Consider the following 26949-nt stretch of genomic DNA (forward strand, 5'->3'; position numbering starts at 1 on the left):
TGTATTTCTCTGTCTCTCTCTGTCTCTCTCTCTCTCTCTCTCTCTCTCTCTCTCTCTCTCTCTCTCTCTAAGAGGGGAAAAAAACCTTACAAATGTTCTGCATGTAGCCATATTTATAAATTAATTTGCAATGTGAATGTAAAATGACACTTTTGACGCATTACGATTTACCATGTAAAATGATGCAGGGAATATGAAACTAACTAACTACAGTAACTCACTCTCTAAAAGCAGTAACTGAAACATTTTAAAAAATAGCAGGCTCTCAGTCTTGATTATGTGAAGAAATGTATTTCAAATAAGTTACAGTATGTTCCAGCATCCAGCCAGTGACAAGTGTTTCTTTTCATTACAATTGCAAACAGTCTGTCTGCATCTGATCTCTCTGTTAATCATCATCATCATCATCATCATCATCATTTAACACTGAAAAATGCTTTTAATGTCCATCTACAGACTCTCCCTATCATAACTCCAGAAAAGTCCAGAACAATCCTTTATAACTCTCAAAGCACCCAAATTAATAATTATCTTATTGTTACATATCTAAAGCAAAGAGCCTTTTTTATTAATGATAATATTATGTAAAGGATAGATTGCTACTACCTGTTGCAGACAGATTCAATGATGAGACTGCTATGCATTTAAGCTTTCGGCTACCAAAAGGCCTGCTTTTGAAGTGGAAAACAAACACACACACACACACACACACACACACACACACACACACACACACACAACAAAAAAAACATGAATGCTGTCTGTGGCCACTGTGGCTGGAAAACAGGGACCAGACAGTGGCCCTGTGTGTGTGAGTTGTGCTTGTGTGAATGTGTGTTTTTCCTATTTCAGAAGAAGATCACTTGGATGAAAGCTTAAAAGTATAGCAATCTTTTTGTTGTGGCTGTGTGTGATTCAACATCTCCTCTGTATGTGAGTAGTGATCTGTCATTTTCATAATGTTACTGTTATTTAATCCTGGACTTCCCATTTCTTGCCATTTCTGTGGTTTATTAAAGCTGTGGAACATAGCCAGCAGAAACTGCTTTAGAAATTGTTTAACAATGCTTTAGATATTAATGCACATTGTTACCAACATTTTTCTTTCTAAAGGACATCCCTGAGCATGATTGTAACACCTGATCTAGAAGCAATCTGTGTTCAGAGCTACACATTCATAGGGACAAAATTAAAATGTTTGGTTAATTTGTGTTACTGTTTCAATAACATAATAATTCATAACTTTAAACAATGGAAACACCAGGTTGTAATATCAACAATGTAAGGAAAATTAAAGATTGATACTGACCACAAAGATGACACGTCAAATTGCAGACAGGCACAACAAAATGACTGTTAGGCATTTAGATTTAGACCAAAGCCTCCTTCAGAAAAGCAAACAGACACACACACACACTCATTCACATGAGCAAGCACATCTCTCACACACGACTGCTATCTCTGGCAGCTCAGACTGGAATTGCCTGTTTGCAACTTGATGTGTTATCTTTATGGTGAGTTTGCAATCTATACTTCATAACTTTGTCTTTCCACTTTATAGCCATTAAATTAAAAAAAAATAGGCTAGTGGGAAATGGAGCAGTGTATTTGTCACTTGTGAAACTTTATTAAATGCCCTCTCAGAAAATATGTAGAATGGATAGTTCAGAACCCCACTTATGAAAATGGCAACAGATGACTTGATGTCTTTGAGGGTGTCCACATTGAAACTGGTATCAGAGACTTTGTTGCACTTGTGACAGCAATGGTTACCATAGAACAAAGGATAACTAAAACTGCCTAGAAAGATATATATGTTCAGTAAACTAAATAAAAAATCAGTAGTTTCATATCTCAATGAGAAACTTGAAACTTTCAGCATAGGTCAGGAGCATATTGAGGAACTACGGCTCAAGTTTAAAAGAATAGTTGACCATGCACTGGATAGATATGCTGCAGTAGAAAAGTTTATAATTGCAGGGAACAGCCTTCATGGTATACAGTCACTGTAAAGAAACAGTGATTATTGCATAATAGGTGTAAGACAAAGCATAGGGCTATAGATAGAGAGATGCTGAATAAAATGCGTTTGGATGTCAAGAGAGCAATGCGTGAAGCCTCAGTGACTACCATAGCTGGCAAATGACATTTCACAAAATCCAAAGAAATTCTGGTCATATGTAAAGGCTGTTAGTGGCACCAAAGTTAGTGTCCAATCCCTAGTGAATGAGACAGGAATTGAAGGCTTAACTCCATTTCCAAATGTTGCTTTACAGAGGAAAACCCAGGAAAATTGCCCCAATTTAATCCTTGCACCACTGAAAAGATGAATGAAATAAGTATTAGTGTCAATGGTGTTGAGAAACAGCTGAAATCATTAGAACTGAATAAAGCTTCAAGTTCCGTTGGAATCATTGTCAGGTTGTGTAGTGGATTTGCAGCTGAGTTAGCCCATCTTCTAATTGTAATCTGTTGTAGATCCCTTGCACAAAAAACCTTGCCCAGTTCTTGGAAAAAGGCACAGGTCACACCCGTCTAGAAGAATAGTAGTAGAAGTGATCCACAAAACTAACACCCAATATCCTTGACATTGATTATGTTGTAGAATCTTAAAAACATATTCTGAGCTCAAAGTTGATGAGGTATCTTGAACAGAATGACCTCAATGCCAACCAGCAAAGTTTTTGAAAACATCGATCATGTGAAATCCGACTCGCACTTTTTCTCACATGACATACTGAAAGCTTTGGATCAAGGCAACCAGGTAGATGCAGTGTTTCTTGATTTCCGAAAACCATTTGACTCAGTACCACACTTACACTTATTGTCAAAATTATGATCATATGGGATATCAAATGAAATTCGTGACTGGACTGACGAATTCTTGGTGTGGAGGACATAGCATGTCATCTTGTATGGAGAGTTCTCATTAGATTTAGAAGGAGCTTCAGCTGTGAGATTACAGACAATATTGATAGTAAAATCAGGCTTTTTGCAGATGATGCAGTTATCATTAATGAAGTACTATCCGAGAGAAGATGCATAAAAATTCAGTCAGGTCTTGATAAGATTTCAACTTGGTGCGGAGATTGGCAACTTGCTCTAAATGTTGAAAAATGTAAAATTTTGCACTTCACATAACGCAAAAATGTAGTATCCTATGAGTACAATATCAGTGAGTCACTGTTGCAGTCGGCCAACCCATACAAATACCTGGGTGTAACACTTTGTTGGGGTATGAAACAGAATGATCACATAGGTTCAGTCTTGGGTAAAGCAGGTGATAGACTTTGGTTTATTTGTAGAATAATGGCAAAGGTCAATTAATCTACAAAAGAGATTGCTTAAAAATCACTTGTATGGCCGGTTGAGGAATATTGCTCAAGTGTGTGGTATTCGTACCAGATAGGACTGACGAGGGGATTTTGAACGTATACGGAGTAGGGCAGCACAAAGGTCACAGGTTTTTGTAATCTGTGGGAGAGTGTCGGAGAGATACTGGAGGAGTGAACTGGCAGACTCCTGAAGACAGGCGTCAGAAAATGTATTAGCAAAGTTTCAAGAACCAGCTCTATGGATATTCAACAACCCCCTAAATATCGCTCACAAGGGGATCGTGAGGACTAGATTAGTGTAATTACTGCATGCACAGAGTCCTTCAATCAATCATTCTTGCCACACTCCATACATGAATGGGACGAAAAGAAACGCTAATAACTGATACAGTGGGACATACTCTCAACCATGTACTTCATGGTGGTTTGCAGGCTATAGATGTAGATGTAAGTGTATATGTAAATCATAGCTTTCATTCCTTACGCCAGAATCCTCTTTACAAGTTCTATGGAGGAAGATTCATGTAATGCAAAAGCTTCAACTATATGCGATTGCAGTCTTTATGGCGTATTCCACTGATGAATTCTTCTCAAGTTATCAGCCGAGTAGTGGCGTCTTGTTGCAACTTTTCAATAAGTTTCGTACTCGTCATCTTCTGGCGAAGATGATGGGTATGAAACTCATTGAAATGTTGCGACAAGACGACGCCACCACTCGGCTGATAACCCGAGAAGAATTCAGCAGCTTCAACTGTGTTAAGTTATTCAGTAAATTTTAGACATCTCAATATCAATGTACTTATCAAATTTGTGATATCTGCTCTACAATACACCTCTCTATATAATTTTTCTTGCTAAAACTGACAAGGAGAAAAATTAAAAATGAGTTTATTAATTTTATCTGTATTTAATGTTGCTGAATGTGTATCTTCACTGACTTCAAACAGATATTATTTTCTTTTTGTAGATCACGTTCATTTTCTGTACCACGGAATCGACCTGCTCGATCCCCTCCACCAAGGCGACTCGGACGTGAAAGGTCCGGACCACCGGTGGATCCGCGTGGACCACCGCCCAGCCCTCCTCCTATTGTGCGCAAAACTTTGAAGGAGAGGAAGAAAGAACGAGAGAGAGCTAAAGTACGTAAACGGTTTTCTTTGTCTCCAATCTTCTTATTGTTTGTTACAAGGGCTCTGCAGTATTACTAAATGTGATCACTCTTTCTTCAGTCAGTCACGTTTACATGTTGCTTGATGGCTTAGTAGTAAAGTGCCAGACTGAGGATCCAAAGGTCATAGATTTGATCCTGGGTCAGCCCTGGGATTTATATCTGTCACTTATGACTTTTTTCATCTTGGGCAATCTTCATTAATGAAAAAAGTGGGGAACTGCACAACGTTCATAGTTTTAAGGTTAAACTTGTTAATATACTTAAATTTAAGAAATTCCTACATTTAACAATTTCCTTCAGTCTTGGTGCATCTGCCACAAGAACAATTTTGTTGGAATTATGTTTTTAATGGACCATTCTTTAGAGAAAAAGTTAATTTTTTAGCAATGAATATGAAACATGTCAAAAATTGAAGCTCCTTTTTTTACAAAATATTCAATATACCTGGGAGGTTTCTCCATTTCAATCAAAAAATAGCATAAACAGCAGTAACTAACCATTGATCCTTTCAGTCTTAAGGTAGATTGTTAGTTTTTTGGTTGATATTTTCGTACTCCATTGTAGCAGATTCAACTAGAGCAGACTGATGTTTTGATGTCTTAGAGAATTTTCAGGATTTCATTAAACAGCTGTATGATGGCACAGTAAATATTCACTGTACATGGGGGTGTGACAGATATGAAATTTTCTGCCAGATTAGAACTGTGTGCCAGAAAGAGACTCGAACTCTGGACATTTGCCTTTTGTGGGAAAGTGCTCTACTGACTGAGTTCTTGTGAACAACTTGTGACCCATACTCACAGCTTTACGTCCTTCAGTACCTCATCTCCTATTTTCCAAACCAACGGTAGAGTGTTACCCACAAAAGAGCTCGGTTCGAATCCCAATCTGGCACACAGCTTTAATCTGACAGGAAGTACAGTTACATGATTATCAGGCTGTCAAGTATTTATGTCTGTGGATCATTCCCCCCTGCAGGTCCAGGGATTAGAATAGGCCCAAGGTATTCCTGCCTGTCGTAAGAGGTGACTAAAAGGAGTTTCACACATTTCGGCCTTTATATGATGGTCCCCAATAGGGTTTGACCTCCATTTTTCAAAATTTTCCCAAAGAGCGAGGCAATTGGGGAAGGGTACCTTACATGGTGCATCGTGTCCATCGTGCCCTGAGATCTTAAGCCCACTTTTTCATTGTCTCACTGCAGTCCAGCTCATTCTCCATCACTTGGGTGAGGACACCTTCCTGGGTGTGTTTTCTACCATGCACTATGCAGTGTCGCTTTTTCCACTGACGATGACCATGGACTTCTTTGCACCTCATATCCAGCATGGTGGCCAGTCCGTTGTGGTGGGGCCACTGTGTACTCTGTTGGTTGTAGCCCCCTGACAACACAGGGATTGCTCTACTGATACCTGCCCCATTAACTCCCCATGTATGCCAAGGAGTAGATGCCCATCACCATGGGGCATTTGGATTCCCAGCAATGGCCATCCTGCCAGGTGGCTTTTGCTGTGGTTGGGTGGCGCCAGTTGGAGTGGGGAAGGCCCGTGGTCAGAGTGGGTGGCATCAGGGCGGATGACGCGCAATCATCACTTGCTGGGGATCAAACGCCAGCAGTCTGTAAGTATTCCAAGACTCGGTACAATGCAAGAAAGTATGATCCTAAATCGTTCCCCTCCCTGGCCACACCATGGGAGGAACGTCAGGCTAAGGATGGCCACAAACATTATTCACACCCGGTACCTTGTATGTACGAGAACTGATGGGGACTCCTTTGTTTTGATGAAGCTACAGTTTTTTGTAGCTCATTTAGAGGACAAGTTTGGGGAGGTGGAGCGCTTGTCCAAAATGTGATTTGGGTCAGTCTTGATAAAAACAGCATCCTCTGCCCAGTCACGGACTTCACTCTCTTGTAACAAGTTGGGAGAGGTTTCTGTTATCATCATGCCACATAAGAGCTTAAATATGGTCCATGGTATTATCTTCCACAGGGACCTTCTTTTGCAGTCTGATGATGAGCTGCGCACCAGTTTAAAGCAGCTAGGTTTTCATTTCATGTGCCATGTCCATTGGGGTCCGAGGGATAATCAGGTTGCCACCGGTGCCTTCATCTTGGCCTTCGAGGTTGACACCTTACCTGAGAAGGTCAGGGTGATTGTGTACCTCTGTGATGTCAAACCATATATCCCTCCCTCGATACTGTGCTTTAAGTGCTGGAAGTTCAGCCATATGTCTTCCCACTGTACTTCCAGTGTCACATGTTGAGATTGTGGACGTCCATCGCATCCCAATAATCCATGTGCCCCACCTCCCAACTGTGTCATTTGTGGAGAGCACCATTCACCTTGCTCACCAGACTGCAGGATTTTACAGAAAGAGAGGAAAATCATGGAATACAAGACCCTGGACCAACTGACCTACACTGAGGCTAATAGAAAAGCCTTCCCCCCTTGATGGTGCCCCCCCCCCCCCCCCCCTTGGTCTCGCACCACCTACCTCGGGAGCACTGCCCCCCAAACTGTCAGGGACACCAGTCCCCACTTCTCAGCTGGAGAAGCATAAGTCTTCTTCTGCTCCTCTCACCAGGAAGGGGTCCCTTGGGTCACTCCCTTCCCAGGTTTCTGCTAATGGGAAAGATGACACCCACCAGTGGTTGAAGTGCCCAAAAGCAGCTGGTCGTGGGGCTTCACAATCATCCTCAGTCTTGGAGACTCAATCAGTGAAGCTCTCCCAGCCAGAGAAACCCAAGGAGCAGTGAGAAAAGTTGAAAAAGAAGCCCCCTAAGACCAAGGAAATTGTGGTGGCACCCACACCACATCTGCATCTGGGGATAGGGTGGAGATTCCAGCGTCCGCTGAGGACCTAGATCTTGTCAGACCCTCAGACACAATGGATAGAGACTGCTCAGGAACTAAGTTGGTGGCAGCATGTGACTCTGAGACGTAAACTGCCTCATTTAATGTTCCATGCCTTCCCAGTCTCACGATGATGACATCCTCCAGTGGAATTGCAGCAGTTTTTTCCACTGCCTGGCTGAGCTACGGCAGCTGTTAAGCTTTACACCTGCTTTCTGCATTGCCCTCCAGGAAACCTGGTTCCCGGCAATGGGAACCCCTCCCCTCCAGAGCTATAAGGGATAATACAGGAACCGTAGCGACTATAATCGAGTGTCAGGTGGAGTTTGCATTTATGTCCTAACCTCAGTTTGTAGTGAAACTGTGCCCCTTCAAACCCATCTTAAAGCTGTGGCTGTCAGATTAAGGATGATGCAGGAAATAACTTTCTGCAGTGCATATCTTCCTCCAGATGGTGCAGTGCACCTGAATGTATTGGCTGCACTGATTGATCAACTCCCTAAATCTTTCCTACTTTTAGGAGATTTTAACACGCATAACCCCTTGTGGGGTGGCGCCATGCTTACTGGCCAAGTTAGGGAGGTCGAAAATTAAGTGATAGCGTTCTAAAGATGTAGCAGTGCTATTAATATTTAAAATTTTTGATGATTGTTTTTTGCTCTGATTGTTCGGAACTCATCAAATACAGTGGAATGTCAGGTCTTAAATGGCTACACAGGATAATTGAAATGGCCTGGGAGTCGGGACAGGTTGCATCAGACTGGACAAAAACAGTAATCACACCAATCTTTAAACATGGAAACAGAAAAGATTGTAACAACTACAGAGGTATCTCTTTAATCAGCGTTGTGGGTAAAATCTTCTCAGGTATTGTTGAAACGAAAGTGCGAGTATTAGTTGAGGACCAATTAGATGAAAATCAGTGTAGGTTTAGGCCTCTTAGAGGTTGTCAGGACCAGATCTTTAGCTTACGGCAAATAATGGAGAAGTGTTATGAGTGGAACAGGGAATTGTATCTATGCTTTATAGATCTAGAAAAGGCATATGACCAGGTTCCTAGGAGGAAGTTATTGTCTGTTCTACAAGATTATGGAATAGGAGGCAAACTTTTGCAAGCAATTAAAGGTCTTTACATGGATAGTCAGGCAGCAGTTAGAGTTGACGGTAAATTGAGTTCATGGTTCAGAGTAGTTTCAGGGGTAAGACAAGGCTGCAACCTGTCTCCACTGTTGTTCATATTATTTATGGATCATATGTTGAAAACAATGGACTGGCTGGGTGAGATTAAGATATGTGAACACAAAATAAGCAGTCTTGCATATGCGGATGACTTAGTTGTGATGGCAGATTCGATTGAAAGTTTGCAAACTAATATTTCAGAGCTAGATCAGAAATGTAAGGACTATGGTATGAAGATTAGCATCTCCAAAACGAAAGTAATGTCAGTGGGAAAGAAATATAAACGGATTGAGTACCAAATAGGAGGAACAAAGTTAGAACAGGTGGACGGTTTCAAGTACTTAGGATGCATATTCTCACAGGATGGCAACATAGTGAAAGAACTGGAAGCGAGGTGTAGCAAAGCTAATGCAGTGAGTGCTCAGCTATGATCTACTCTCTTCTGCAAGAAGGAAGTCAGTACCAAGACTAAGTTATCTGTGCACCGTTCAATCTTTCGACCAACTTTGTTGTATGGGAGCGAAAGCTGGGTGGATTCAGGTTACCTTATCAACAAGATTGAGGTTACGGATATGAAAGTAGCTAGGATGATTGCAGGTACTAGTAGATGGGAACAATGGCAGGAGGGTGTCCACAATGAGGAAATCAAAGAAAAACTGGGAATGAACTCTATAGATGTAGCAGTCAGGGCGAACAGGCTTAGATGGTGGGGTCATGTTACACGCATGGGAGAAGCAAGGTTACCCAAGAGACTCATGGATTCAGCAGTAGAGGGTAGGAGGAGTCGGGGCAGACCAAGGAGAAGGTACCTGGATTCGGTTAAGAATGATTTTGAAGTAATAGGTTTAACATCAGAAGAGGCACCAATGTTAGCACTGAATAGGGGATCATGGAGGAACTGTATAAGGGGGGCTATGCTCCAGACTGAACGCTGAAAGGCATAATCAGCCTTAAATGATGATGATGATGATGATGATGATTTTCGATGAATAGCTAATATAGAATTAAGTAATATGTAGGTTAAGTACTAAGCTGTTAGTCTAACCCTAAGTTAATTATATTAGTAATAAAATAATTTTATTGCATGCAAAAAAACTCACATTTACATCAAACTAATACGTTGAGGCTTTTTTTACAGCATATCTCTTGATGACGTCATCAATAAAACTTTCTGTTGGCTCGTTGTCCCCTTCAGTTGAAATCTTCACACAAGCTTGGATCATTTCCTGACCCATCGTATTCCTTAATTTTGTCATCACTCTGTTCGTTGTACTAAATGACCTTTCCACACTGCAAGTCGAAACGGGAATGCACAGTACACATTCAGCGAGTTTCCGTAGTGCTAAGTATCCAATGTCGGCTCTCAGAATGAAAGAAGCAATATCAGAACACATATCGTCTAATTTATTACTCACAATGTGCCTAAAAGAATGGAAGTCTGCAATAACAGGCTCGACGTTTGTAAGTCCCAAAATCAAGCACAGTTTTTTACAATCATTATCACTAAACTCTAGAAATTTTGTAAAACTTTCAAGATTTGCACTTAGTTCTATCACTTTTATTGCCTTCTCATCAAACCGTTGCTCAATTTCATCAATCATACTTTTAACAAATTTCGTTGCACTTTTCGTAGTTTGAATCTTCTCCTCTATGTTCGTGAATAGCACACAACTTCTGTTGCATTCTCCTGCAGTTTTTTAATTTTATTAAGAGTTTCATTTTCTGCTTTATGTCCATCACAGTCACAAAGACAGTCGATGTGTCTTAAATGTTCCAGAGTTCCAGAAATAAGTAGAGGGATTTGTGAAATTTTAAGTGATTGTCTCTGCAAAACTTTACATAAGTTTGAGACTGCATTTAACGTATCATCTAAAATCACTAAACCTACAATGAAATTGGAATTCATCATTTCTAACAAAATTCCTCCAGCTAAACTTGTTAAATCCACACTGTCCTTGTGTATATGTTCACATGCCATTATAATGGACTTGTAGGTTAGGAAAATAGCATGAACTGTGTGATAGGTACTTAAACCATCAGATGTCAACAGCTTTGGGTATTTTTAAAACAGGTTGCTCTAAAGCACACTGAATTTCATGCAAAACATTTTCTCATTTGGAAGAACCATGAAATTAACAAAATGTAATGTGTGTTTTATAATGGGGTGTTTATTCCTAGAGTTGGTGGCAGTAATTGACAAAACATGTTCTCTACAGTGAATATATGGCAGCTTATGGCCCTTCCTCTCTGACAACCGAGCGCTGACTCCTTGGCCCTTCCTCTCTGACAACCGACCGCTGACTCCTGAGATAGAACCACTAAAATTAGCAGCACCGTCGAAAGAACAAGATGATAATCTGTCATAAGAAAGTTTTCTTTTCTTTAGTTTAGTATCAGTTGCTGTAAATATGAATTCAGCTGAAGTGCTTTTCAACTCAACGAGACATAAAAACCTTTCCTTTACTTCAAACGATGGAGACAGTGCAACATATTGAACTACTGAAGACAGTTCACTTTGGTTGGAAACATTTGTAGATTCGTCTGCCATTAATGAAAAATATTTGTCATGGAGAAGTGTTTCATCTTGAAAGTCTAAAGACTCTCCCAAACAAGTCAAAAATTCTGACACAGTATACTTACTAAGATATGTGGACCTTTCGCTCTGAAATTTTAACCACTTTTCAAGATTAATGTCACTTTTCAGTACTACCTTACGAATTAGAGGTTCATGTTTTGTTGTGTGGGGTATTTCTTCCTTACTAAGGAAATACAGACTTCGAATTAATGATGACAATGCTTGGTGGTTTAAAGCTTTTTCATGTTCATTTTCTTTAAATATCTGTGTATGAATTGGAGCATTTAATCCCTGCAATCTACAATTTTCAAGTGAAACAGCTCTTGCATGTTTTTCTGAGTTGGCGTGCTTTTCTAGTTTTCCTGTGCTTCCGGTAGCTTTTCTAAATTTAGTGAAAGGTACAGAAATGAACACTCCTCCTGTTTTCTGTAGAGCTTTGATTTCGTTTTTTAAATTCATTTCACACAATTTGCAGAATGCCCCACCCCACTCGTGATCAAAGTACAACCAATTGTACTTACACTCCCATTTTTGTTGATACTTAATCTTGCGTTCAATTCTTTGTTTAGAATTGCAATTTACGGATGGGCCAGAAATAGCACATTTATCGTTTGAAAACTGTGGAAGGAAAACTGAAGACTTCTTAGACCTACGCAATTCATCGTCACAATCACCAGCACATCTTTCAGCAAACTCACACTCGTCTTTGTCTTTTGCAGTACACTGTCTCTTATTAGAAAAGAAAGAAATTAAAGTTTGTTGTTTCAACATTGTATTTCGGCACTGCTTTTTATGTTATAAATTGACGAAGACTGCACGTAGTACACTACATAATCACATCACACTTCCATAGTAACCTGTTGACTGACTGTTACAACCTTACAACAGTTTCAACAATGCATTGAGTTTTTATACAACAATGAAAGCTTAGATTATACTCGTAGAGCAGCATTGCCAAATGTCCCACTCATGGTGGAATGTACCGCTTCTTTAGGCAAAAATTGTGTATCCCCATTGACACTGCGTAAATCATTGTCAAGTGTACGCAAATATTTGGTTTGAGCTTGGGACTCTTCAATTAGGAGAAATCTATATGCCTATTAAATCTTGGAAATATTCCCAATAATGCAATAAAAAAATTAAAACAATCTTTTATAATGTCAGATGCTACTTCCTATTCCGTAGCAATACCCGGGGACATGTTTTGCGACATCAGGTTTATTTTAAGGACAAATAAAGTATAGATACAAGTGGCGGAAAGAATAAAGTTCACAGCGAGGGTGGGCTGTGTAGCTAAGGGAGTAGCTTACACGTTAGGCCGATTGGAGGTGCAGTGAGGGAAGACATGAGAGAGGAAAGGCTGACTTATTCCACAGTCGGTGTTGCCAACACACCTTGCAATGCTTAGCTTTACCACACACTTACTTATTATATGCCAACTGCTAATTTGTTGGTGTTGGCAATAATAATAATAATAATAATAATAATGATGATGATGATAATAATAATAATAAAAACAGAACAATCGACGCTAAGTGTTCCAAACTGAACCGATAAGTAACGAAACCAAACTATAGGGACCCAGCCGCCACTTATTGCGTTATACATTCATTTTGCTTGTAAAAGCAACCTTCAGCCACTCAGGCCATAGTCTCGCCTGAGCAGCCAGAGACGGTGGTCATGTGTGCATTAGGTGCCTGCTTGAGGGAATGTGTAAGTATTTTACTTGCTTTTCTGAAGAAGGCTTTGGCCAAAAGCTCGGTATTTAACAGCCTTTTCATTGTGCCTGTCTGAAACTCAATGTGTCATCTTTACAGTGAGTAGCAATCTAATATTTTCATAACTGTTGATATTCCAACCTGAAATTCCCATTGTTTGATTTTACAGAGGTTTTTGTTTCTGATTTCAAGTAAATTCTATAAAACACACAATTTTGGTATTTTTGATGGACTCTCGTGAATGATTCAGATTGTGTTGAAGGGCATTTGTTTATTTTCTGCTACTGCTCAGTTTTGGTGTTTCTGTTATGATCTGCAGTGTAGCCCAAGATCTAGGTTAGGTTGTAGAGTAACAGTGTGGTTGTGAGTTGTCAAAACCAACAAATACAATAATGAGATGTAGGTTGAGGAGACAGAATGACTTCCAGTTCAGCCCAAAGTCTACGTGTGGTGTGTCTCAACATATTACAACACTGGCTACAATCATTAGGTGGTACTTTAAGTTCATTATTAAGTTTATTTCATGGTGCATTGATCCTTCTGATCAGAGCAGATCAGAAATAGGTTGGGCTGTCTCTTAGGTGTTATCTCCTGTCAATCACAGAAAAATTTTACTGAAAGCATATATATTTGTTCGGATATTAACTTTTAATTTTATGAGCTGACTTTGTCAGTCTTTAATCACCTCAGATGGCAATCATTGGTGTTAATGCTGCATTTTGTGTTGTCCTAAGAAGTGAATGAGAAATACCCTAACAGATGATTTTAGCCTGAAAAAGTACTCTTTTTTGCCTGGATAATTTGATTTTACTCCATTGTGTTCCGTGTCATGGCCTCCAAACAATTTCATTACAGGGGCTTTGTCCTTGTAGAACATGGGGGAGATGACGTCCAAGCATTTATTGCCAGTGGTACAAAATTCCTGAAGTGTGATGGAGATATTAGTTACTTCTAGTACGAAATGTATAGATGGGGTGTAGTGGAGCTGAAAAACGAGTGGTTATTGATTTGAGGGAAGCAAGTATGTCTTGCAAAAAATTTTCAGTTAACTTTTCTATGGGTGAAAATGTGTAGGACCTTTTTTTATTACTAATGAACTGCAAATACTTGAGAAGACAACTGCAGATCAGAGAATCTTCTGCTGAGAAATGTGTGCAGAAATGTGTTTTACAGAGAGCGAGAAACTTGGTGTGACTGAGTTATTGCCAAAATCAACAAGGCTATGTTTGGAAGGAGACCCCTTGAGTGAATTTGTGTTTCCTTTTTTGAAGAAGGTTTTGGCCAAAAGCTCAGTGTGTGACAGTTATTTCATTCTGACTGTCTGAAAATCAGCATGTCATCTCCACACAGAGTAATAAGCTATTGTTTTCATAATCGTTAAACACTTCTGTAATTTAGAGAGATTCTGCAACAGCTGCTTCAACATAATTAGCACCAAACTGCTATTTACATCAATTATAGAAATGCAAAGATGCAGAAAAACTACGAAAATAATGAAGGACAGCTTACTAAATGCAAATAATTCATAGCAGTCTCTCACCAACACAACATTCCGCATTTCAGGATAAATTATTAATAACATTTCACTATAGAAAATGATTTTTGTATATATACATACAACAGAAGGGCCGTCTAATCAATGCAAGCAATTTATGTGCAGCAGTCACCATAAGTAAAATTATGTGTTTTGTACAAATTAAATAGTATTAGCCTGCCACCTTTACAAAGAAAGGATTCTTTATTTAAATCATAAATGTCTGGCCAAACCAATAAGTGAAGAAATGACAACAGCTAACATGCATTTCCTGGTTATCAGCTCATAATTTGCTCGGCAAACGCCTGCCTCCAGTTCGCTGCCACCGACCATAGAAGTACAGGCATTGCCACCATCTTCTCCGAAGTGCAAACGAGCAGTGCACAGATGCATCATAGTAAAGTTTATCTGAAAATTTTATTTATGGCGCTTATGATTAGACAACTACCAACTTTGTAATGCTTCTGCAATAAACAGTATTATTTCGGAAAAAGTAATAGAATGTAAGTAATACAAACCAGTTGATTTTTTTGTGGTCAGTAGTGGAAATGCAGTTCAGCATCTGCAAGAATTTATAATTCTCAGAATCCAGTTGGCTTTCCACCAAACAGTTTGAAGCATTCCCATAATACTACTGCACAATCTCAGTCTTTTGAAACTGTGCAGTGGTACTCATTTGCAGATTAAAACTATGAGAAGTAATGTCGTTAAAGCTACTATTCTCATAGGTTCAGATACCTTACAGATAATAAACATAAAAACAAAGGAATGTTTGTCCTTCATATTCTATATGATTTATTATCTTTTTGAGTTCCATTCTTTCAAAGACTGGTTGAAGTTACAAAGAGCCAAAATTTGCGACCTGACACAATTCCCAGACATACCTCATATAATGATGTATGTCCAGTTCCTATGCATACATATTTTGTAATTCTCTCTCTCTCTCTCTCTCTCTCTCTCTTTCTAATTATTGAAAGACCTTCATATTTCGCTGGGCAAGAAGAGAACATACTGTCAATAACAAAAGTATGTTTATACCTAAATCGACAATTTCAGTGAAATTTCTTAGTTAAATTTTACAGGAGTGATAGTGTCTCATGCTTTTATAGCAGTATCTTTCAAGCCCTTGTCATCCATAGTCTTCAAAGTATTTTTTCTTCTTCCAGATATGAAAATTGTGTGAAATACCAATAAATATGTGCATACACAGTGCTGTTATGGTTGATTATTACTTAATATGCCATTGTCACTTGCATCAACGGCCATTCAGAATCCATTGCTGGATGAAATTCTGAACTTGTCTGTGTGGTATGCAGTCTTCAGCTATATGCACCCACATTGCTCATCTAGTTTTTCTCATGTCATCCATACACCCTCCCTGAAATTGTTTCCGCTGTCTGTTCCTATCCGTCAGAATTCTGAGGCTAAAATGTAACAAGTCCTCCCTACTGGCTCCACACCCCACTGTTTGGAATGAAAAATCTGTGCTGTCATCTTGGAATGTTTCAGCATTACCGGTGTGCCTTTTGTAGCTTTTGTAACTTAAATGGCTTTCTGCTGTCATATACTTAAGTATTATAAAGAGTTCTCTACAGCAATTTATAAATAAATTGTTAATATTTGATTTTATCATGTACAGAGTGGCAGTTCCAAGAAACGAAAGAGCAGCACAAAAGATCGAAGTAAGCGACGTCGCTCAGGTACCAAGACTGAGGAGCGAGGGAGAAGCTTGAGTCCATTAGGACCCAGACGCCGTCCACTTCCTGGTGGTGGCGCATCATCACCTGCACCGTCGTGCCACTCAGATGACAGTTCTGCTGCTTCGTCAGGCAGCTCTGGTGGTGCGGAAGCACCTCGTCTCACCCTCTCCGAACGATTTGGCAAAATGGCGCAATGGTCTGTCGACCGAAGAGATCTGGACGGTGTTCGAAATATGCGCATCACTAAGGACGCCGCGGGACAAGATCTCAAGGTGGAAAATTTTGTTTTCGAGAGAGCAGAGGATTTTAACAATTTGCATAAAGCCCTAGTGCTTTTAAATTGACTGTTATAAGAATAGTGATCGAGGAGTTTTTTGAATGGAATGTTTGCTTTTGCAAAAACATGGTGTTTATTATGAAATGGTTTTTGCTTGTTGTCTTCTTTTTCTAAGCTTTCAACAAATGATTGTTACTGTTGAGAAACAGCATTATTTTGCTGATGTTGAAGAGTGTGCTTCTCTGACTTAAGATGTTACTCAACATTATTTTGTTTCTCATCCAATTTGATAATTGCTAAATCTGAAGAAAATAGATTTTGACCTTTTCTGGGCAGTCATGTCCATACGACCCAATTTGACAAGGTTACAGATAGAACTGGTAAGGTACTCACTAGAAAATGTCCCCAGGTGTGGGATGGAGTTTTTAAAAATATCTACACACTGATGTAGGTTAAGTACTCAGGTATCGCAACCTGCAGCTGTGCACCATTCTAGATGCTCATTGGCAACTAATAGATGAAAAAAAATTGTAATTTTGTGTTATGTTCAAGAACTTTAAAATTGAAAATAGCACATTAATGGCATTGTAGCGTAACGGTCAGCATATGAGCCTGGCATGTTGTAGGTTGTGGGTTCAAATTAGGTCTTGCTGAAAAAAAAAAATTATTTTTGAGTAATTATCAAAATGACTTTGGTCATTATTTTTATTCATTTAACTAGTTTAATTTTTTTAAAAAATTTCTAATCCTTTGTCACATTATTTTAATCATTGTATTAAATTTTACATTTACTCTTATTGTTTCTTTGTAACTTTTTTAAATTGGTGTCTTTGTGCATAAGATTTTAATTATTTGTTTGTATTAATTTCGATATAATTTCGCCCATTTGATCATCATATATTTTAGTCCTTATTATTGCATTCATTATTTCTGTCTATTATTTTGCACATTTGTTTGAAATCCCTTCCTTTGTTTAAATCTTCATCAGTGTTGTTTTGTCAGTAGTGCAACAGACATTTTTATTTTAAATGTTTGTATGGCGGTTTCCATCCTATAAAATGTGCATTTCATGTGTAATGGAAAATACATGATGCCACCACTGCATAGCCAACATAAATAGATTATTTGTTTTTCAACCAATAGATCAGCATTATCAAATTATAAACATTGTGATAGATAAATAAAAATAATAAAAATCACATGCACAATGATTCTAAATGAAAATGGAATGATAGGAAGAAAAAATAAGACCATATAAAAAAGTTAACATAATGATTAAAATCATTGACAAAATATTAGAAATTAAATGAATTACAGTTAAACCAATTAAATGAATAAAAATGATGATCGAAGTCATTTCTATAACTATTTAAAAATGAGAAATTTTTTAGCAACTAATGAGATTCAAACCCACAACTTCTGCACTGCAGGCTCATATGTTAACCACTATGTTACAATGCCATCGTCTGTTTTAACTTTACTTTTAAGTTTCTAGAATGTTGCACAAAATTTTGATTTTTTTAAAAAATTCTTTGATTGCAAATGAGGGCCCAGAAGGGTGAATGGCTACAGGATGGACTACCAGGAACTAAACCTACTTCACTGTACAGATGGTTTCCAAAAGTCCATCCCACTCCTGGGGAACTATCCTTGTTATTGTAGGAATAGAACCAAAAACAACTGTGTTCCCACATAGGAGAAGACTTTGGGTTTGGTCAAAATACATTGTCAGGTTTTATTTTCTGGTTGCTATAGTGTAGAATGCAGACATTATAAGCTGGTAGTCACATGCGAGCATAAATGAAATAGAATTATAACTGCCAGAAGGAAAGGAGCAGTGCAGAGAAGCAAACCCTACCTCCTGCTCACAGGGTAACCAGCCTACACCTGAGTTCTGTGTTTCTGCAAAAAGCAGAACTGTAATCATCTGGTGGTGTGAGGGTCATAATCGAACTTCGTGATGGACTGGGATTAGTCTCTTCACTCATTTCAGTACAAAACAGCAAGTAACGCACAACACAAAAATGTTCCGTAAGAGCTACTGCGTAGTTGATTGCTGTAGGTGGCAGTGTCGTAAATGTGGTAGTTTGGATGCAACCCCTACCAGTATTTGATGCAGTTGCAGTTTGAAACACCTGCCACCTGAAACTGCCATGTCGAAGTGTCTGCGTTGCACACAGTTTTGAACTTTAGCTATCAGACACTCATACTTGCTTCTTCGTTTTAAAGTGCTAGGTCCTATGGCTGAGTCTGTGTTGCATTACACAGCATGATTCTTATACAAACCTCTCAATCACCAACAATTGCTGTACCACCAGTGTCAAGCGTATTGATACTTTGTCATGTTTATGCACATTTTATTTTGCAAATAAATTCTTACACAAGTTATCTCTCCAAACTGGGCTTTGCCAGATGATGTGCAGTGCCAGTAACTGAAAATTGGTTTCATTTTTTTTACATTCAGAAAATAAGGCTATTGTAAACAATCTCTCATAAAATAGTTCATCTGGTTACAATTTGCTATGAAATATCACTTATTAGGCAATTTCATGTTTTCCCATTTTGAGGCCGAATTCACATTTAGTTTCTCATTTATTATAAATGGTAATTTCAGGGTCCCTGGCTGTTGCTGAAAGAGGGAGTATAAATGAAAAAGATATCTAGATAGAGGTAGGTAGCAGACAACTGGCCAGTAGTAAAAAAAAAAAAAAAAAAAAAAAAAAAATTAGTCACAATCGAGATACCTCATATGTGTGCCTTCATTTGTGTTTTTTGTTTGTTAATTCATAATGTATATTACCTCTTCTATACTTCACAAATGAACAGAATCTTTGCAGCCATTTCATGGTATCGATATTGCTGTCACCAGATATATGACATCATGTGATGGCAAATGCATATTTCATTATCATCTTAATTTTAAATATGTGACCTGTTACTACACCCTGTGCACTAATTATATAAGATTATGACAGAAGAAATACAAGTATTTGAAATATATATATATATATATATATATATATATATATATATATATATATATATATATATATATATATATATATATATATATAAAAACAAAGATGATGTGACTTACCAAATGAAAGTGCTGGCAGGTCGACAGACACACAGACGAACAGATAACCATATCATATATATATATATATATATATATGGTTATAATAGAAGGAAACATTCCACGAAGGAAAAATTCCACGAAGGAATAGGTACACACACACATATATATATATATATATATATATATATATATATATATATATATATATATATATATATATATATATTCCACAAAGGAAAAATATACCTGAAACAAAGATGATGTGACTTACCAAACGAAAGTGCTGGCAGGTCGACAGACACAAACGAACACAAACATACACACAAAATTCAAGCTTTCGCAACAAACTGTTGCCTCATCAGGAAAGAGGGAAGGAGAGGGAAAGACGAAAGGATGTGGGTTTTAAGGGAGAGGGTAAGGAGTCATTCCAGTCCCGGGAGCGGAAAGACTCACCCTAGGGGGAAAAAAGGACGGGTACACACTCGCACACACACACACACACATCCATCCACACATACACAGACACAAGCAGACATATTTAAAGACTCTTTGCCGTTACAAATGTCTGCTTGTGTCTGTGTATGTGTGGATAGATATGTGTGTGTGTGCTAGTGTATACCTGTCCTTTTTTCCCCCAAAGGTAAGTCTTTCCGCTCCCGGGATTGGAATGACTCCTTACCCTCTCCCTTAAAACCCATATCCTTTTGTCTTTCCTTCTCCTTCCCTCTTTCCTGACGAGGCAACCGTTGGTTGCGAAAGCTAGAATTTTGTGTGTATGTTTGTGTTTGTTTGTGTGTCTATCGACCTGCCAGCGCTTTTGTTTGGTAAGTCTCATCATCTTTCTTTTTAAACATATATATATATATATATATATATATATAAATATAATAGAGGGAAACATTCCACGTGGGAAAAATATATTTAAAAAGAAAGATGATGAGACTTACCAAACAAAAGCGCTGGCAGGTCGATAGACACACAAACAAACACAAACATACACACAAAATCAAGCTTTCGCAACCAACGGTTGCCTCGTCAGGAAAGAGGGAAGGAGAAGGAAAGACAAAAGGATATGGGTTTTAAGGGAGAGGGTAAGGAGTCATTCCAATCCCGGGAGCGGAAAGACTTACCTTTGTGTGTATGTTTGTGTTTGTTTGTGTGTCTATCGACCTGCCAGCGCTTTTGTTTGGTAAGTCTCATCATCTTTCTTTTTATATATATATATATATATATATATATATATATATATATATATATATATATATATATATAAAAAGAAAGATGATGAGACTTACCAAACAAAAGCGCTGGCAGGTCGATAGACACACAAACATACACACAAAATTCAAGCTTTCGCAACAAACTGTTGCCTCATCAGGAAAGAGGGAAGGAGAGGGAAAGACGAAAGGATCCTTTCGTCCTTCCCTCTCCCTCCCTCCCCCCCGACGAGGCAACAGCCTGTCGCGAAAGCTTGAACTTTGTGTGTATGTTTGAGGTCGTCAGTGCGTCCGTCGACCTGCCAGCACCTTCATCTGGTAAGTCACATCATCCTTGTTTTTAGATATATTTTTCCTTCGTGGAATGCTTCCTTCTATTATAACTATATATAGTCCAGGCGGAGCTTCAAGGAATCCTCAGAACCTTAGGCCCCCTACAAAACCTTTCACCTGACTCCATCAACCTCCTGACCCCACCAACACCCCGAACCCCTACCTTCTACCTTCTTCCCAAAATTCACAAACCCAATCATCCCAGCCGTCCCATTGTAGCTGGTTACCAAGCCCCCACAGAACGCATCTCTGCCTATGTAGATCAACACCTTCAACCCATTACATGCAGTCTCCCATCCTTCATCAAAGACACCAACCACTTTCTCGAACGCCTGGAATCCCTACCCAGTCTGTTACCCCCGGAAACCATCCTTGTAACCATTGATGCCACTTCCTTATACACAAATATTCCGCATGTCCAGGGCCTCGCTGCGATGGAGCACTTCCTTTCACGCCGATCACCTGCCGCCCTACCTCTTTCCTCATTACCTTAGCCAGCTTCATCCTGACCCACAACTTCTTCACTTTTGAAGGCCAGACATACCAACAATTAAAGGGAACAGCCATGGGTACCAGGATGGCCCCCTCGTACGCCAACCTATTCATGGGTCGCTTAGAGGAAGCCTTCTTGGTTACCCAGGCGTGCCAACCCAAAGTTTGGTACAGATTTATTGATGACATTTTCATGATCTGGACTCACAGTGAAGAAGAACTCCAGAATTTCCTCTCCAACCTCAACTCCTTTGGTTCCATCAGATTCACCTGGTCCTACTCTAAATCCCATGCCACTTTCCTTGACATTGACCTCCACCTGTCCAATGGCCAGCTTCACACGTCCGTCCACATCAAACCCACCAACAAGCAACAGTACCTCCATTATGACAGCTGCCACCCATTCCACATCAAACGGTCTCTTCCCTACAGCCTAGGTCTTCGTGGCAAACGAATCTGCTCCAGTCCGGAATCCTTGAACCATTACACCAACAACCTGAAAACAGCTTTTGCATCCCGTAACTACCCTCCCAACCTGGTACAGAAGCAAATAACCAGAGCCACTTCCTCATCTCCTCAAACCCGGAACCTTCCACAGAAGAACCCCAAAAGTGCCCCACTCGTGACAGGATACTTTCCGGGACTGGATCAGATTCTGAATGTGGCTCTCCAGGAGGGATACGACTTCCTCAAATCCTGCCCTGAAATGAGATCCATCCTTCATGAAATCCTCCCCACTCCACCAAGAGTGTCTTTCCGCCGTCCACCTAACCTTCGTAACCTCTTAGTTCATCCCTATGAAATCCCCAAACCACCTTCCCTACCCTCTGGCTCCTACCCCTGTAACCGCCCCCGGTGTAAAACCTGTCCCATGCACCCTCCCACCACCACCTATTCCAGTCCTGTAACCCGGAAGGTGTACACGATCAAAGGCAGAGCCACGTGTGAAAGCACCCACGTGATTTACCAACTGACCTGCCTACACTGTGAAGCGTTCTATGTGGGAATGACCAGCAACAAACTGTCCATTCGCATGAATGGACACAGGCAGACAGTATTTGTTGGTAATGAGGATCACCCTGTGGCTAAACATGCCTTGGTGCACGGCCAGCACATCTTGGCACAGTGTTACACCGTCCGGGTTATCTGGATACTTCCCACTAACACCAACCTGTCAGAACTCCGGAGATGGGAACTTGCCCTTCAGCATATCCTCTCTTCTCGCTATCCGCCAGGCCTCAATCTCCGCTAATTTCTAATTTCAATCTGCCGCCGCTCATACCTCACCTGTCTTTCAACATCATCTTTGCCTCTGTACTTCCGTCCCGACTGACATCTCTGCCCAAACTCTTTGCCCTTACAAATGTCTGCTTGTGTCTCTGTATGTGTGGATGGATATATGTGTGTGTGTGCAAGTGTATACCTGTCCTTTTTTCCCCCTAAGGTAAGTCTTTCCGCTCCCGGGATTGGAATGACTCCTTACCCTCTCCCTTAAAACCCATATCCTTTTGTCTTTCCTTCTCCTTCCCTCTTTCCTGACGAGGCAACCGTTGGTTGCGAAAGCTAGAATTTTGTGTGTATGTATGTGTTTGTTTGTGTGTCTATCGACCTGCCAGCGCTTTTGTTTGGTAAGTCTCATCATCTTTCTTTTTAAATATATTTTTCCCACGTGGAATGTTTCCCTCTATTATATATATATATATATTATATATATATATATATATATATATATATATATATATATATATATATATTTAAAAAGAAAGATGATGAGACCCACCAAACAAAAGCGCTGGCAGGTCGACAGACACACAAACACACACACAAAATTCCAGCTTTCGCAACCAACGGCTGCCCCGTCAGGAAAGAGGGAAGGAGAAGGAAAGACAAAAGGATATGGGTTTTAAGGGAGAGGGTAAGGAGTCATTCCAATCCCGGGAGCGGAAAGACTTACCTTAGGGGGGAAAAAAGGACAGGTATACACTTGCACACACACACACACACATATCCATCCGCATATACACAGACACAAGCAGACATTTGTAAAGGCAAAGAGTTTGGGCAGAGATGTCAGTCGGGACGGAAGTACAGAGGCAAAGATGATGTTGAAAGACAGGTGAGGTATGAGCGGCGGCAGATTGAAATTAGAAATTAGCGGAGATTGAGACCTGGCGGATAGCGAGAAGAGAGGATATGCTGAAGGGCAAGTTCCCATCTCCGGAGTTCTGACAGGTTGGTGTTAGTGGGAAGTATCCAGATAACCCGGACGGTGTAACACTGTGCCAAGATGTGCTGGCCGTACACCAAGGCATGTTTAGCCACAGGGTGATCCTCATTACCAACAAACACTGTCTGCCTGTGTCCATTCATGCGAATGGACAGTTTGTTGCTGGTCATTCCCACATAGAACGCTTCACAGTGTAGGCAGGTCAGTTGGTAAATCACGTGGGTGCTTTCACACGTGGCTCTGCCTTTGATCGTGTACACCTTCCGGGTTACAGGACTGGAATAGGTGGTGGTGGGAGGGTGCATGGGACAGGTTTTACACCGGGGGCGGTTACAGGGGTAGGAGCCAGAGGGTAGGGAAGGTGGTTTGGGGATTTCATAGGGATGAACTAAGAGGTTACGAAGGTTAGGTGGATGGCGGAAAGACACTCTTGGTGGAGTGGGGAGGATTTCATGAAGGATGGATCTCATTTCAGGGCAGGATTTGAGGAAGTCGTATCCCTGCTGGAGAGCCACATTCAGAATCTGATCCAGTCCCTGAAAGTATCCTGTCACAAGTGGGGCACTTCTGGGGTTCTTCTGTGGAAGGTTCCGGGTTTGAGGAGATGAGGAAGTGGCTCTGGTTATTTGCTTCTGTACCAGGTCAGGAGGGTAGTTACGGGATGCAAAAGCTGTTTTCAGGTTGTTGGTGTAATGGTTCAAGGATTCCGGACTGGAGCAGATTCGTTTGCCACGAAGACCTAGGCTGTAGGGTATGTCTGGCCTTCAAAAGTGAAGAAGTTGTGGGTCAGGATGAAGCTGGCTAAGGTAACGAGGAAAGAGGTTTTAGGTAGGGCGGCAGGTGATCGGCGTGAAAGGAAGTGCTCCATCGCAGCGAGGCCCTGGACATGTGGAATATTTGTGTATAAGGAAGTGGCATCAATGGTTACAAGGATGGTTTCCGGGGGTAACAGACTGGGTAGGGATTCCAGTATATATGGTTATAATAGAAGGAAACATTCCATGTAGGAAAAATATACCTAAAAACAAAGATGATGTGACTTACCAAATGAAAGTGCTGGCAGGTCGACAGACACACAAACGAACACAAACATACACACAAAATTCAAACTTTCGCAACAAACTGTTGCCTCATCAGGAAAGAGGGAAGGAGAGGGAAAGACGAAAGGATGTGGGTTTTAAGGGAGAGGGTAAGGAGTCATTCCAGTCCCGGGAGCGGAAAGACTTACCTTAGGGGGAAAAAATGACGGGTATACACTCGCACACACACACATATCCATCCACACATATACAGACACAAGCCCCCCCCCCCCCTCCCCCCCCACCCCCATGACAAGACATATTTGTGAAGACAGTGTAGAGCTTGCACTCTCTTGATTAAAATTTTACTGCGTACATTTCGTTTTTTGTCGTGTCCATATCGATAGGTTGTTGCCCGGCTGTAACATCACAGTGTCACAACATATTCATTTTTTTATGTAATTTCCTTTCTATTTGTCTAGTTTGTTTTGTGTTCTGCTTCAAATGTTTCATTATTACTTCTTATTTCACATTCTTTGTGTATCCTTTCTAAGTTTGTAGTTATTTTCTATATATTTGCAATGTAGTCATTTTTCCTAACTTAACATTTTTTCCGATCCAATACTCTTTGCCAGATGTTAAACTTCCTCGTGCTTCTCGTCCATTGCTGTCTTTTTGTCAGTTCAGAATCAGTTTAAATCTTATCGAAAACTGGAAATAATAATAATAATAAATCTTAAGCACTACCAGGACACGATATTCGAGTGAATCGCTATGGCTGTAGGAGAATTAGCAAACCTACATTTCATGTTGTGCTGTCGTTACACTGCTACTGTTCTGTTTTTGAAATGAATAAGTATCGATTTCAGTTTCCAGTTAAAGGAAATATGGGCAGTATGTCTCTTTCTGTGTCTTAAAAAAAGTCTATTTGCTCTTTTTATTTAAACGAAATATTGAGGAATTGTCTGGATCAAAACTTGTTACGCATGAGTGAAAAACTGATGATATTTCAAAATTCTTAAATTGATGATATTTTAAAATTCTTTTTTGATTGTACACTAGCTGCCTAGCTCTGAACAAACTCTGACTTGACACTGCTTGACCCAACAGGTGGTGATAGAGGGTGAGAGGTACCGCACTGCCAGTGGGGCTCCGTTGAGCCCGTCAGAGGAGTACTTCATGCCAGCACCCTCGTCACTGGCAGACCTTGCGTGGGATGATGTGCGAGTGCGCTACAAGTACTACAAAGAGCGCGGTTACCTGCGGGACTTGTCTCTCGACGATTACATAAAGTGGGAGGAATGGTTTGTAATTTATATCTGACAACAATTTCTGGATTTCAGTTCTCATCTTTGTATCTGCAGGACAATTGTGAATAAGTTGCTGCTAGTGTGGCATTATGTGTAAGTCTCTCAATCCCTGTAAAACAAATTGATCGTGGACAAGAGAGATGACAGTTTGAACCTATGGATCATTTCTTTTGACTGCAGGCCTCTTTGTTGCTTGTCATATTGTATAGATTGCATTTGTGTTAGGTGTTTACTTGAGTTATTGACCAAAACAAATGAATGCCGGAGATACTGGTGTTTACCAAACCTACAGAAGATGCACTTGAGACTCATTTTGTATTAACTGTAGCAGGAAAGTAACATCTGTGGATAATTTTATTAACAAAGTGCCAAATATTGTTATTTCAGGAGAGGGAAAATCTGTATGCACAACAAATTCTAGCTATATTTGTTCACTAATATGCCCAATACACACTGTTTTAGATGTAACAAGTATTCAAAAAATTTTCTTAGTCTTTAACTACACTTTTTTAAATTGTAGGCTGAAAAAAATAGTTAGTGTCATTCATGGTACTCTGGTGAACGCTCTTCATTCGACACGCAGAAAGTGAAATTAGACCATGTTCAGAGTACAGACGCTTTGACTGTCAAAATTATATCAATAAATTGGTGAAGTATTCATAACAAAGTCAACTGTTAGGCAATTTTTCTCAACAACTTATGATTTTCAGTTTGGTTCTCTGACCAATATTATTCCACAGTTCTTGTGAGACAGAGAGAACATATCTATTTTAGTAGTTTTATTCACTTTATTTTCATTACTCCACGGTTGTAATTTTAAATACAGAATTATTTTCATTGTTATTTTGATCAGTAGTGATATCTGAATCACAATCTTTATTGTTTATTTTGTGGTTTGGCAGCTCAGTCAAAGTAGCTGCCTCTAAAA

At 39.8% G+C, this 26949-nt stretch overlaps 1 protein-coding gene across 2 annotated transcripts in view; it reads left to right on the forward strand.

Moving 5' to 3' along the window:
- The window catches only part of LOC126100913 (splicing factor, arginine/serine-rich 19-like), a 142443-nt gene that overhangs the window by 66663 nt on the left and 48831 nt on the right, over positions 1 to 26949 (forward strand). For both annotated transcript variants that reach the window (XM_049911580.1, XM_049911579.1), the window contains exons 7-9: positions 4303 to 4474; positions 16007 to 16339; positions 25822 to 26015. In XM_049911580.1, the coding sequence (XP_049767537.1) occupies positions 4303 to 4474; positions 16007 to 16339; positions 25822 to 26015 (699 nt within the window). The remainder of the gene's footprint in view (positions 1 to 4302; positions 4475 to 16006; positions 16340 to 25821; positions 26016 to 26949) is intronic.

Source organism: Schistocerca cancellata, chromosome 9, assembly GCF_023864275.1.
Source record: "Schistocerca cancellata isolate TAMUIC-IGC-003103 chromosome 9, iqSchCanc2.1, whole genome shotgun sequence".
NCBI lineage: Eukaryota > Metazoa > Arthropoda > Insecta > Orthoptera > Acrididae > Schistocerca > Schistocerca cancellata.